This window comes from Oxyura jamaicensis, chromosome 1, assembly GCF_011077185.1.
Source record: "Oxyura jamaicensis isolate SHBP4307 breed ruddy duck chromosome 1, BPBGC_Ojam_1.0, whole genome shotgun sequence".
In the NCBI taxonomy this organism is placed as follows: Eukaryota; Metazoa; Chordata; class Aves; order Anseriformes; family Anatidae; genus Oxyura; species Oxyura jamaicensis.
The window spans coordinates 127,591,351-127,604,976 of NC_048893.1; the positions used below are offsets into that span (position 1 = coordinate 127,591,351).

At 48.8% G+C, this 13,626-nt stretch overlaps 1 protein-coding gene across 2 annotated transcripts in view; it reads left to right on the top strand.

Annotated features, from left to right (window-relative positions):
- The first annotated feature begins 7,191 nt into the window (after positions 1 to 7,191).
- The window catches only part of ARHGAP6 (Rho GTPase activating protein 6), a 317,893-nt gene continuing 311,458 nt past the window's right edge, over positions 7,192 to 13,626 (top strand). Inside the window, exon 1 of one of the 2 annotated variants that reach the window (XM_035340824.1) lies at positions 7,192 to 7,841. In XM_035340824.1, coding sequence (XP_035196715.1) covers positions 7,389 to 7,841 — 453 coding nt within the window. In that variant the 5' untranslated portion in view covers positions 7,192 to 7,388. The remainder of the gene's footprint in view (positions 7,842 to 13,626) is intronic. The other variant, XM_035340749.1, reaches the window with a different exon arrangement.

Genomic DNA, 13,626 nt, shown 5'->3' on the forward strand with positions numbered 1-13,626 from the left:
CTCGCGGCGGCCGGCGAGCGCCGTGCCCAGCGGCAGGGGGGCCGCGGTTCCGGCCCGGCGCCGACGGCGGCTCCGCCGCCTCCCACGTGGCATCGGCGCGGCGGCTCCGGGCAGGGCCGCGGCGGGGGGCGGGGGCTGCGCCCGGCGGGGCGGGAACGGGGCGGGGACGGGGACGGGGCCTGGGCCCGGAGGGGGACGGGGATGCGGGGCGGCACAGAGCCGGCGCTGGGGCGGCCGGGGTGTGTATATACATACTTATATGTATATATATATATTTATATTAACCCGAGTTTCGAGTCTGGGGTGTGTAAGACATATAATAAGACAAATAATAGGTGTACGGCAGTCTCCCACTCCTCCTCAGCAGGACAGAAATACAATGAAAAAATGCGTGGGTTAGGGACAGGGAGATCGCTCGCCATTTACCATCACAGGCAAAACAGACTTCCCTCGGGGAAGGTTAATTGAACTTGTCGCCAATTAATAGCGCAGTAGGGCAGCGAGAATTCAAACCAAAACCACCTTCCCCCATCCACCCTTTTCCACCTCCTCTCCCCCTGAGTGTCACAGGGGAAAGGGCAATGGGGCTGCAGTCAGCCCCTAACACTGTCTCTGATCCTTCACGGTCCCTCCCTGCCCCTGCTCCCCGTGGGGTCCCTCCCACGGATGCCGTCCTTCCCCTACTGAGCCTGCGGGGGCTGCCCACAGGCAGCAGCTCTTCAAGCACTGCTCCCACACGGCTCCGTACCACGGGGTCCATCCAACACAGGTCCCCCACGGGCGGCAGCTCCCCCCAGACCCCTGCTCCTGCGTGGGCTCCTCTCCACGGGCTGCAGCTCCGGCCCGGGGCCTGCTCCTGCGGGGGCTCTCCATGGGCCGCAGCCTCCTCCAGGCCACATCCACCTGCTCCACCGGGGGCTCCTCCACGGGCTGCAGCGTGGAGATCTGCTCCATGTGGGACCCATGGGCTGCAGGGGGACAGCCTGCTCCACCAGGGCTGCTTCTCTCGAACTTTCTCACTCTTCTGAGTGAGATACCGAGGGTGTCTCAGTGACTGACCTGCAGAGTCCTATGCCAGGGAAGAAATAAGGGAACACGACAACTTTACAGGGAGACATAGCCCTACAGGCAATTTCCTTTCAAGTTATGTCAAAGCACGTTGTTAGCATGGCACAGCCATACACGTCTTACCAAGGTCACTAGCAAAACACACAGTGGCCACTGTAGAGACAGGACCAGGCTGTTGTAATACTTGGTCACCGTCCTTGTAAAGGTCAAACACAAGGAGAGCCAAGGCTGCTGACAGGGTACTGGCTTCTTGCGTGGACTTAAATCATTCACCAACGCTGTCTGCTTCTGCAAACACTTTTGAAGAGCTCACCTCTGGAGGAGTAACTTTGAACGGGATGTTAAAATGCCCACAGATCAATTACACTGTAACATAGACATAAGTTCTGTAAATAACAGAACTCTCCTGTCTTCACTTGAAAACTAGAAAAGTTTTAGAAGAGCTAGATTTTAGATATGTCTCTTAGTCCAAATATCAAATCCCAGGAATTAAAGTTTTAGGAATTCTCTTGTAAGAAAAATAGTAAGGTTAAGAAGCGGCTTCACTTTTTTATGCCTATAGATTCTGAAGAAATAATGAGTAGCAAAATGCTCCAATTTTCTAATTCACCTTTATTTTTAGAGATTTTGTTCACAAGGCCAGACAGAGTGCAGTCTTCATTAACTGAGATGAATACATTCGTATTTTGATAAACTGTTATCTTTAAAAATGCTACCAAAACATGTGTAATGGTAATGAGCTTTTTTACACATTTTGATTTTAAGTTCTGTCAAGGATCTCCTTCTAATTCCAGACTAATGTGGCACGGGCTGCCCAGGGAAGTAGTTGTGTCACCACCCCTAGCTGTATTTAAATGACGTAGAGATGTGGTCTTAGGGACATGGTTCTGCGGTAGCCTTGGTAATGCTAGGTTAACAGTCAGACTTGATGATCTCAGAGGTCTTTTTCAGCCTAAATGATTCTGTGATATGATTAAAAACACCAGAGATTATTAAAAGTACACTAACATAATTTCTCTAAAGCCTGTCCATGCAGCCTGTACAAGCTTGCTAGTAAGACAGGTGATACACATCTATACAAAATCACTACAAAATTTTAAAAGGTTAATTTTTTCTTGGCTTTAATCCAAAATTCAGGCTCAGTTAAAAACCACAGTGCCATTCAAGTTGGAAGGGTCCTCAGGAGGTCGCCAGTCCCACCTCCTGCTCACAGCAGGGCCCAAACTGAATTCAGACAAGGGTGGTCAGTGCTTTGTCCAGGTGGGTCTTGAGAATCACCGGTGATGGGGATTCCACAGCCTCTCTCAGTGATCCGATCCAATGCTTAATAACTCTCAGTGATTGATTGATTGATTGATTTCTGTATATCCAGTCCTGTTTCAGTTTATGACTCCCACCTGTCATCCACTAGTTCTGACTAGTGCAGTGCAGAGCCTAGATAGACTTTCTTGATAATCCAAGAAATGATTCTGGGGCACATTGTGGAAGGCTGCTATTAGGTTCCCCAAACTGAAGAAGTCCTGGTTTTTGAGCATCTCCCCAGCAGTCAAATATTCCAGCTCCCAGCTGTGCTGGTGGCCCTCCACAGGACTTGCTGAAGTTTATTGGCATCCTCCTTGTATCGGGAGCACCCAAAGTAGACGCGGCCCTCCAGATAAGGTCTGCTGAATGCTATGTAAAAGGCAGCAATCACTTCCCTTGTTCTACTGTCTATGTTTCTGCTGATGCAGCGAGGATGCAGTTAGCCTTCTTCGTGGCTAGGGCATGCTACTGGCTGATGTTTGGCCTATTGGCCACCAGGGCACACGGGTCCTTCCCAGCAGAGCTGCTCCCTGGCCTTGCTCGATGTTGTCCATGTACTGGATGAGAGTGCACTCTCTCTCCTCCAGGTTATTGATATGGATATTAAACAGGACAGGTCCCAAGACAGGCTTTTTGAAGACCTCCACTTTAAACCTAGCTCCAAGGTAGAGTATAAACCATTCATATATATAATCCAGACATGTTTTCTCCTGTCTACTTGTTCCGACAAGGAAGCTGTGGGAGGTCACCAATCTGTAGCCTCTTGGATTGTCCTTGCTCTTCTGAACAGGGGTGCAATACTTAGCTTTTCCCCACCACTGGATACCTCTCCAAACCTCCATGACCTTTCAAAGATGATAACAAGCAGTCTTGCGATGACATCAGCCAGCTCTCTGAGCACCCTCAGATGCATCCCAGCAGGTCCCCCAGACTTGCATGGGCTGGGGTTCCTCAAGAGAGCTCTGACTCTGTTCTTTTCTGCTACTGACAGATCCTCTTCTCTGTAAGGCACAAAGGACTACAAGACGTTGTTGGTGAAAATCAAGGCAAAGAAAGGATGAAATACCTCAGCCTTGACCGTGTCAATTATCACTAGGTCGCTTATTCCTTTCAGCAGAGGTCTCACATCTTCCTTTCTATTCTTTCACTGATACTGCAAATAAAAGAAGCTGCTCTGCTTGCCCTTGCCATCCTCTGCCAGTTCCAGCAACAGCTGAGCTTTGGCTTCCCAGACAACCATGTATGTATGCCCAGGGAACGTTTCTATATTCCTACTCTGTGTGGTAAGACTGAACATTTTTTCAGAATAAAACTGATGACTTGGAAAGTCGTAATTAGGAAATGCATTCATCCCTCAAAATGTTTATGAATTCTTATTGCATTATTAATCCATATTACTAATGCTCCCTTTCATAAATATAGACTTGAAAAGTTGAAGAGAGATTTTACGTTCTGGTAAGTCAGCAGACAACTGCATAAAGGCAGTGAGAGGCAGTGAGACAGAACAAGGAATAAACTTTCTCACTGGATTTAAGCTTTTGCCGAAAAAAATATGAGAATGCAAACTGTTAGCAAAGCCTTTCTGACTCCAGAAGTCAGCCCACGCCATTGTCTACTCACAGCTCCATGCAAGACTGTAAAATTTCTCGGTATCTACTGCGACCTTATGAGGAGCAGCTGCAGCTTCGCTGGTACAGCTTCAGAAGGGAAGGGCTGAATACATACAAATATGGGATCGACCAGGATCATCTCACCATTTCTCAGCATACATGGCTACACAGCTGATGTCTTTCATATGGAGATTAGAGCTAAGGTCTGGGGACTAGGATGGTCTTTTTGTTTGGAGTTTGTATGGTGCCCAGCTCTGGAGCCCAGCTGCATGGGTGGTGCTGCCAGATCACACAATAATGCAGTTTATAGTGATGATCATAGAATCAGAACCATTCCGGTTGGAAAAGACCTATAAGATCATCTAGTCCAACCTTTAACCTAGCACTAAAGTACACCACTAAACTGTGCTACCAAATTCTACATCTCCATGTTTCTTGAAGACCTCCAAGGATGGTAAACAGCAACGTTAAAAAATATTAAGTGTTGATACTGCTATTGCCTCAGAAAGATACAGATGGCAGCAAAGATGGGTAGTAAAATTGCCTATATGGAGTTCTGAATCTCCATGCATATGCTGGCTTTATTAACTGAATGTCAGCTGTGATTCTTCAGGTCTCTGTCTCATGAAAGTCATCCTCAGTTCTTTTTTGTGAGGGCTCTAGGTTTTTTTTGTTGTTGTTGTTTTGTTTTTATTTTGTTTGTTTGTTTGTTTTGTTTTTGTGGGAGAGCTCTCATGGAGAAAACCAGATGGGTAATAACAGTACCTGGGATGAGATAGTGGAAATGAGAATGGTTTGCACCCACTTAAGTTAGAGTGGATACTTGTAAGCTGGCTGATGCTAGTACCATTGCATTAGTCTGATTGTTTCTGTCTCCTTGCACAGGTTGTATGTGTGTTGTGCAAGGATCTGAGTTTGCATTTGGAGTTTTGCTCACTGGAGGCTGGCTGTGCCCCAGTCTCAGCTCTTCAAAGTGGGAAAAGCATCTTACTGAAAATGGCAGGAAACATTTCCACTGGGTTTGGGAGGTGGGCATGGTTGTTGTATCTGCTCCTCACAGCTCTGAATTTCTCCCTCTGCCGGCTTCCTCACATCTTCCTGTCCCTGTATGTTCCACTGATACATTTGTAGAGGAGAAAATTTAATGCTTGGAGCCACATATCTGTGAAGCTGTATTGTAGATGTGTCTTTCTCAACCACATGGCTAGCATGGGCACAGGGGTGTAGAAACAAACTTGGGTCATTGCTTCATGCTTCAGACCTTCTTAGTCTCAGGCATGAGACTTTGTTGAAGGCATTAATGAGGAGGGAAAATGAGGCTTTAAACAAAAACAGCTGCAACCTTCGCTGTGGAGGATCTAGCAGAGTTTGGAATTATGCAATAGACTGGTTTATTAAAATAAGGGGGAAAAGTTCCTTTCCAGAAAATAAATACTGAGAAGCCCCCTCCCACAGAGAAACATTACACAAAACCCAAACACCTACCTCCCTCTGAAGGTGGATGGGCTAAAACTCTGTTGCCGGTTAAGAACTGTAAGTAATACCACGCCGGAAAGAACAGTCTGCTCCCTCTGTTGATGAAACTAGAAAATGCTGCCGCAGAGCGCTTACCTGCACGCGGTCCAGGATGGCCCAGGGTTGGAGGAGAAAGTGCAGCATGAGCGGGAGATAACTCGTGTGCTGTGCTCAAGGGCTTTTTTTTTTTTTTTTTTTTTTTCAAACTATCCCGTCTTTCTCTAAGGAATTTTAAGAGTTCCCCGCACTCATTTTGGGGGGACTGTGGAGATGGTGGTTTCTCAGGTCAAAGGAAGGAAGGTTAAGCCCCAAAGAACCAGTAGTCCGCTGGTGATTCCACCTGATGCAAGGAGATTTAAGACTTGCACTGGGGCTCTTAGCTAGCCTTTCCCTAGGTGTCTTCCACTCCCCCCGTAAATTAAGTATAGGTCTGGAAGAAAAAAGGGATTTGGGTTTGTGTTTTGCTTTTCACCCCCCAGAAAACAGCTGTACTCCTCACTGACAACAGAGCAGCAGGTCTGAACTCACCCATGAGGCTAACAGTTAAGAGCAGCTTAATAAAGTTGAAGCACTAATTAAATGATGGCTTGGGGGCTCCAGAAAGAGCCCTAAAACTGTCGCTGTTATTTCCAGTGGGGGGAGGACTTTGCATTCCTGGCTGGGGCTGGGGGCAGGAGTCAGATCCTGTGGCGAGGGACTGCTTCCTCCGCTCCAGGTGGGCAGGGGCTGGCCGGCTGCCACACGGCAGGGGCTGTGCAGTGTTCTTCCTTTGCCGGCGCTCTGCTCCCACGTTTCCTCACATTTTTGGCTCTCCTACGCTCGTCCCTTTCTCCTGATAAAGGTTTCCTTGTCTGCGCTTGGAGAGAGAGCAGAGAAAGTCTCTAGAATGGATCAGCTGGTGACATGAACGTCCATGTCCCTTTGCGTGGAGTTGTTCAGCTTGGGCTGTCAGAAGCGGCTGAGTGCATGCTCAAAACGTGTGTTTGCTATGGCGGAGACAGACAGACCATCACCACCTCATGCTGGCAGAGGACAGAAGGCACAGGCCTGAAGGTGCTGGCTGGCTGAGGCCTGCCGCTGGAGGCCTGCCCCAGAGATGTGTACTGTAAGCTGGAAGTGTTCTGCAGCCCACTCCAGGCGGTGCTTTGGAGGACACCACCAGCGAGAAGAAGGGGACCCCAGCTACCTGCCCTGCGGGGGCCCCTCTCTCCGGCACAGGCTGCGGGACGGGGCTGCGTCCCTGCTCGTAGCACGGGGCACACTGGGGCTTTCCCGGGACCAGTCCCTGGGAAGACCCCCAAAAAGCCCCGGCAGCCCCTTGGGACACGGTCCCTGCCCCAAACGCCACGGGGCAGCGCCAGGGCGGCCGCGGGGAGCAGCTCCCGGCCGGGGCCGCCGCCGCCCCGACGACGTCCCCGGGAGCGGCCCGGCTCGGCTCGACAAAGCTCCTCACGGCCCGGCACGGCTCAGCTCGCCTTGGGAAGGGACCCATCGGTCCCGGTCGTCCGTGGACCCGTGGGTCCGTGTGCGGCGAGCTGCCCGGTGCGCATCGCGGCCGCGGGGGGAGTGCCTCTGGCAGGCTGCGGCGCGCTGAGATAAAGGCTCCGCGGCTGCCTCCTTCCCTCCCCTTTTCTCTCGCAACTTTTTTTTTTTTTTTTTTTTTTTCCCTTTTCCCTCCCTCCCCTCCCAGCAAAGTGACCGCGGCGGCAGCAGCCCCAAGCGGGACGCGGGACGCCGCCATGAGCCCCCCGGTGCCGCCGTCGAGCCGCGCCGCCGGGGGCTGAGCCCGGGCACTGGGCGGGGGGCGAGGGGGGGGGGGCCGCGGCCGGGACCGGAGACCGGGAGAGAGCCGGGTCCCCCTCGGCCACCCCCCCGGGGCCAGCGGCCGCCGCGATGTCGGCGCAGAGCCTGCTGAGCAGCGTCTTCTCCTGCTCCTCCCCGGCCGCCCCCGCCGCCAGGAGCCTCTCCAAGCGGAGGCTCCGCCAGACGCGCAGCCTCGACCCCGCCATCATCGGCGGCGGCCGGGACGAGGGCGAGGGCCGGGGGCGGGCGGCCGGCAGCCCCCCGGGGGAGCGCCGCGGTGCCCGGGGCGCCCCTCCGCCGCCCCACGGCTTCTCGTCGTCCACACCCAGCACCCCGCTGGAGCGCTCGCCGCCGGGCAGCGGCCTCTTCGAGCCGGACAGCCCCCGCGGGAAGCGCAGCCCCGGCCGGGAGCTGCCCTTCCTGGCGCGCACGCCGTCGGCCAACAGCATCTTCTCGTCGCCCCGCCGCTGGCTGCAGCAGAGGAAGGGGCAGCCCTCGCCGCCCGGGCCGCGCCCCGCCGCCTACGTCGTGTGGAGATCCCAGGTAGGGCCGCCGGCACCCGCCACCCCCCGTCGGGGCCGCGCCGATAGGGAGCGGGAGCCGCTGGGGGAAGGCTCCGGGCACGGCCCCCACCCGCCTTCACGCCTCGCAACCTTCCCTTCCCACCTCGCAACCTCCCCACCTTCACACCTCGCAACCATCCCGCCTTCACACCTCGCCACCTGCCCTCGGCGAGGCTCCTCGCAAGCCCGGCGAGTTGTTCGTAAGGGGTGTCCCGAGCGCCCCGACATCTGTTTGAATTTGTAGAAAAAGTGTTACCTCACACAGGGAGCTGGCATCCACGTACCTGCTGCTTGGCGCGGTGCATCAGCGCCCAGACGTCGACTTCAGGTCAACAGGGGCTGCAAAGCAAAGCTGCCTAGCAGTTTTTGAAAGTGGATGGTTGGTATTTAGCTTTGCGATGAGAAGTTGCTCAGAATTAGCCGGGCTTCATCATGATGCTTGAATCTTGAGTTACTTAAAAGTTTGCGATTTCAGAGAGACTTCGCGGTTCATTGACAAAAAGCCATGTGACAGTGCATAATGGCTTTGGTCTTGAGATACTCATGCTCATTAGGGGTGAGATGCTGGCTTATCCACTTAGGGTCTGATGAGGAACCTCCAAAAGTGTAAGCCACATAAGATTTGCTGGACAGAGTTTCCTGACGCCTAGGCTCTGAGCACAGCATCTGGTCTGCAAGTGGAAGTGGGTCTTTCTCATCACCGACTCCAAGGGACGGTGTCAGACACTCAGGCCACGTAAGGGTTAGCTTTCCTGGCAATTTTCACACGTCTGTGTGTTGTCAGACCATGCAGCATCACACACCTTCAAAACTATGTCTTTTCCCCTAATTTGGTATGTATCTAGCACTTTTAAATAGTTGAATTTGAGGGGAGTTACGTTGTAGATAGTGCGATTGTGTTACATCATAATGTAATTTGTAGCTTAATGTGAATGCAGGGCAGTTCGATGGGATGTTACAGTTCGGCTCTCTGAGAAATTGGTTTTTGCTCGCATGGACCTGGGAAAATGTCTTTCATCCATTTAACAAGTGGATGCTCACACTAACGGAGTGTGGTGTTGTTATGTTTTGAAGGCATCTGTCATACTGGTAAGGCCTAATTTTTACAGTAACCAATACCTATGTGTAAGTGCGGTTTATAAAACAAAATGCCTCTCTGTTAGAAGAAAAATGCATGCAGTTCTGCTGTAGGAGCAGTGAGTGCCCGTGCTTGTGCTGAATCCCTGTGTCCGTGCTGGCCGCGGGACCCTTGCCCTGCAGGAACATCACTGCAGCTGTCTGCTGGGCTGTGGTGGTGTTGGATATCCTCACGGGACCTCATGCCTGTTGGGTGTAGACTTTCTGTTTTCAAGGTGTTATGCAAGTATTATCTTGATGGCAACTCTCAGCAACACCAGGTATAAGTGATATTATACTCTGTTTGAAAAGAAACTTCACCCAAACATTTTGACCGCTTTCCCCTTTTCATTGTAGGCGTGCATCCTAATGTTGGCCGTTCAATTTGTTTTCATGATATATACAGTGGCATTGTTCATAAAGGATTTAGTTGAATACGTCCTCTTTAGACTTCGTTAAAAAAGGACCTGCTCAGATTTCTGGATGTAAAGGCTTCTCTCTTTCTGGGACTTCACCCTCACTGTGGCAAAGCAAGCGTGCTTGGAAACGTGAAAATAACACATTTTACTGGGTAAAAATGAGATAATTATTTATAATATTGTAACTTTAAAAGGTGTAATTATTCAAATTGTTGCATCCTCGGTAGGGATAGTAGTTCAGGTTTCCTGGAGCTTGAGAAATGAAGCACAGCATGGCAATGATGATACTCAGCTGCAGAAGATAACTGCATGGAAGATAGCAAGCCAAAAAGGAACATGGAAGGTTTTGATCTGAGAACTTTAAAATTCCCATCCTACTAGCTAGGGAATAAAAGAGGTACTTATTACAAAACCTGTTTTTGTTACCTCCTTTCCAACATCATTAGTATAATTGCACTTTTTGTAAAACATTTCCTTAAAGCCACTGTGGGAGCAACAATTCTTTTCTTCCTGCTACCTTGATCTCTGAAGTGGTAAAGAGAAGTACAAATGTAATGGAGATTTTATCTTTGGAACCCGCCAAAATAACAACTTTCGAGCAGGTCATCCTTCACCCACATCTGTGCCGTGACATATCGGATGACGCGGTGGGGATGCCGCTTGCAGCAAGGGTTTCTGTGCGAGAGCCCCCAGCACAGCCCTGCTGTTCAGGGCACGGTCAGGGGGTCCTGCGTGTGAGGCCAAAACAGATGCAATAGCGTTGATGGGATGCCAAGAGAAGGATGGATCGTTTGTTTTACCTTTTTTAATTTAGTCATTCGATTTCAGCGTCTTATGCCCTTTCTGCTGGCTGAGAGACGGAAAGGTTACTGCTCAGGTTAAGTGGCCAGTCATAAGTAACTTTTAATGGGATGTCACAAAGCACTGAGGATTTCACATTTGAGCAGCAGGTCACATCTAGAGGCTTTCCACGAAGAAAGGTATTAAGCTCAAATTCTCCATCTACAGATGTTTGGATGTGAAGCATCATGTGACAGAGACGTCTCTAACTCACTGGTTATCTGTCTCTTCTTTATCAGCATTTAATTTTATTCTCAAGAACACTTTACGGTTCTAAAGAATATTTTTAGTAGGGCTTTACTTCACTAACAGGAATTCTTTCCCCGTTCTATTATCTGCTCATGCATAAGCTGCTTAAAAAGAAAAACTGTTCCCGGTGAACTCAGATGATAGTTTCCAGTGGTTTCAGTAAATCGTAAGGCAAAGCTGCGGGGGATTTCTAACAAAGGGAAAAAGCATTTATCCTCAATTCCCATCAGATTTCAGCTGTTCTTTTAAGTCATTTTAATTTTTTTTCACTTACAAAATTAAGTCTATTAAGATTATTATGCCTTTTTTAAAATTATTTTTTCTTTTTTAATAAGGCTATGTGACTTTAAATAAACTAGGTATCATGGAAAAACATGGTAAAACTACAGACAGATACCTTAAAGCCTCGATTCTGCCAACATTTAGTTGTATATCTATGCTTTACTATGTGGGTAGTCCCGTACAATTTAAGGATGCAGGTGTTTCACAGTGAGCGATGGGATTATGTTCACCAGGTGAGAAGTCCAGCAGGGCTGGATATTGATAGATCTGTGTGAAGTCTTGAGCGTGTTAAGTGTTCTGCTTATTTTTCTAAACGAAAGGAGATGGGAAGATGGGAATGGAAAGCCACAGCATGTGTATAGGAAATATGGCAAATTATGTAAATGTATCTGAGTAATATGTTATTGTTATGATAAACCAAATCTACACTTAGCTTATATGGCCTGATTATTTTGCTATCATATTCCGAGTATTACTGAATGATGAAACATTAGCATCTCCAGCTTTTGGGGGGGGTTGATGCTTTTAAAGGAATGGCAGCATGAAATATGAAGCCTTCTGCTGGCTTGCCAGGCTACTGGGAGGCAGGAAGACCTGCCACAAGAAGAGAAGTTGTGAGCCTCCCTGATGTCTCCTGGCCAACTGCAGGGTATATGCATTGCTTGCCTGCAAAATTGGAACAGCAGCTATGGCTTAGCTATTTTATAACTTCTGGTTGAGTCTTATGGAGTGGTAATTTAGAGCATGGCTGTCAGAAGCAGAGAATGCTCACAAAACCAGTTCCAGCTAATAAGTGCTCTGGGAGGGCAACTCCCTTAAATTCACTTTATATTTTCAGAAAGTTTAAGTCCATTGGGAAAGCAGATGCTCAGATTCTCTCTTTCCATATCTTCTCGCTTGCCAAAATTTCCCCTGAGCATCATGGCTTTTTGCAAATTAATTTTAAACCTATTTTCCAAGTTACCATGACTGGCTAGCTTATTTTTTATTTTTTTTTTTTCCTTTACTTCTTTCTGCTTTTTCACATCCCGCGCTTGCATCAAAACTCTGCTGGTAGAAGGATATACATGAAAAATGCTTTTGCAGAGAAAGTGCAAAGCAAAATTCCTCAGAGAGTCTTGAGCTCACTACTCAAGTTGACAAATCAAGAGGTCAGGTTCTCATATGAGTATATGTTTGGGTGCTTCCAGTGAATATTTTTCTTTGATGTTAGTGGGGCAAGTTGTTCACTGTAAATTCAGAGGAAGGAGGGCTTCTCTTTATCTTTCCTTCTCCTTTCAAGTCATGAACAATGGTTGGTATCTATTCTGAAATGTGTAGACTGCCAATAGCAAAGAGAGAAAGAAGTCAGTCTTCTGTTCATTAGGAGGCATGAACATGAAATAGAAGTATGTATGCTGGATCACTTTAAAAATATTTAACATGAGCTCTGTAAGCCAAGGCATGTGTTTTCACAAGGCATTGCCCTTAAAGTGATGTTGATATCACAGCATGGTTGTCAAAGCAGGGGTTAAACCAAGACCTTGCAGGTGTAAAAGCCAAGCGGATGGGGATACTGCTGCTTGGAACTGGGGATAAGGCTCTGCCTCTGAAGGCTGCAGTAGTTCACATTGTCTAAAGGTCAGCATGCCCCGATAAGCTAATTTAACAATATGCATAGAAATATTTTAGTGGAACACCTCCTCAACAGTTAGTCTCTTGTGACAACTCATATTTATTGCTGTCCAGTTGCCATAGTCTTACAGGCTTTACCTTCAGCGTGCTGTTGGTTTCATGCTTTTGGCTTTATTGCTTATGCATTTGCCTGTGTGTGTTGTGTGGCTTGTTTTGGTGAGGTGCTCTAGAATTGTTTCCCCATCAGTTGGATGTTTTGTTAGTCATAAAATCCTAGAATCACAGAACGGTTTGGGTTGGAAGAGGCCTTAAAGACCATCTGGTTCCACCCCAGCTGCCATGGGCAGGGACACCTCCCACCAGACAAGGATGCCTAAAGCCCCATTCAGCCTGGCCTTGAACACCTCCAGGGATGGGGCATCCACAGCTTTGCTGAGCAGCTTGTGCCAGGGCCTCACCATCCTCTGAGAGAAGAATTTCTTCTGAATATCCAATCTAAATCTTCCCTCTTTTAGTTTAAAGCCATTCCCCCTTGTCCTGTCACTACACTCCTTGACGGAGTCCCTCCCCAGCTTTCCTGTAGGCCCCTTTAGGTACTGGAAGGCCGCTGTAAGGTCTCTTCAGAACCTCCTCCAGGTTGAACAACCCCAACTCCCTGAGCCTGTGTTCATAGGAGAGGCTCCAGCCACCTGATAATCTCTGTGGCCCTCCTCTGGACTCATTCTAATATAGTCACATCCTTCTTGTGCTGGGGACCCCAGAGCTGAACGCAGTGCTCCAGGTGGAGTCTCACAAAGGCAGAGCAGAGGGGAAGAATCACCTCTGTCGGCCTGCTGGCCATGCTTCTTTTGATGCAGCCCAGGATACGGTTGGCCTTGGAAAACAATCCCAGGCAATGTATTAAATTGCTATCATCACTAGTTGATCTTTTTTTTGCCATAATAATCTCTGAAGAGTGATATGTAGCTGAAGTTAAAGGAGAGCTCAGTGTCTGTTCCATGTACTTAACCTAAGACACCTTCATACCTAATACAGATGCTTTTCTATATGGATGTAAGAGATGTTTGAACTAATCCCTGTGTAGAGCCCCCACTAACTGTCCAGGGAGCAAAATGGGGATCAGGTGTTTTTAAAGGACTTTCTGACAACTTGTTTTATTGGTTTTCCTTCAAATATTTAAAAACCTGGACCCCCAAAACTGATTACTTGGATTTTTCCCTCGGTGTGTGTGTGGGAGTAGGGGGG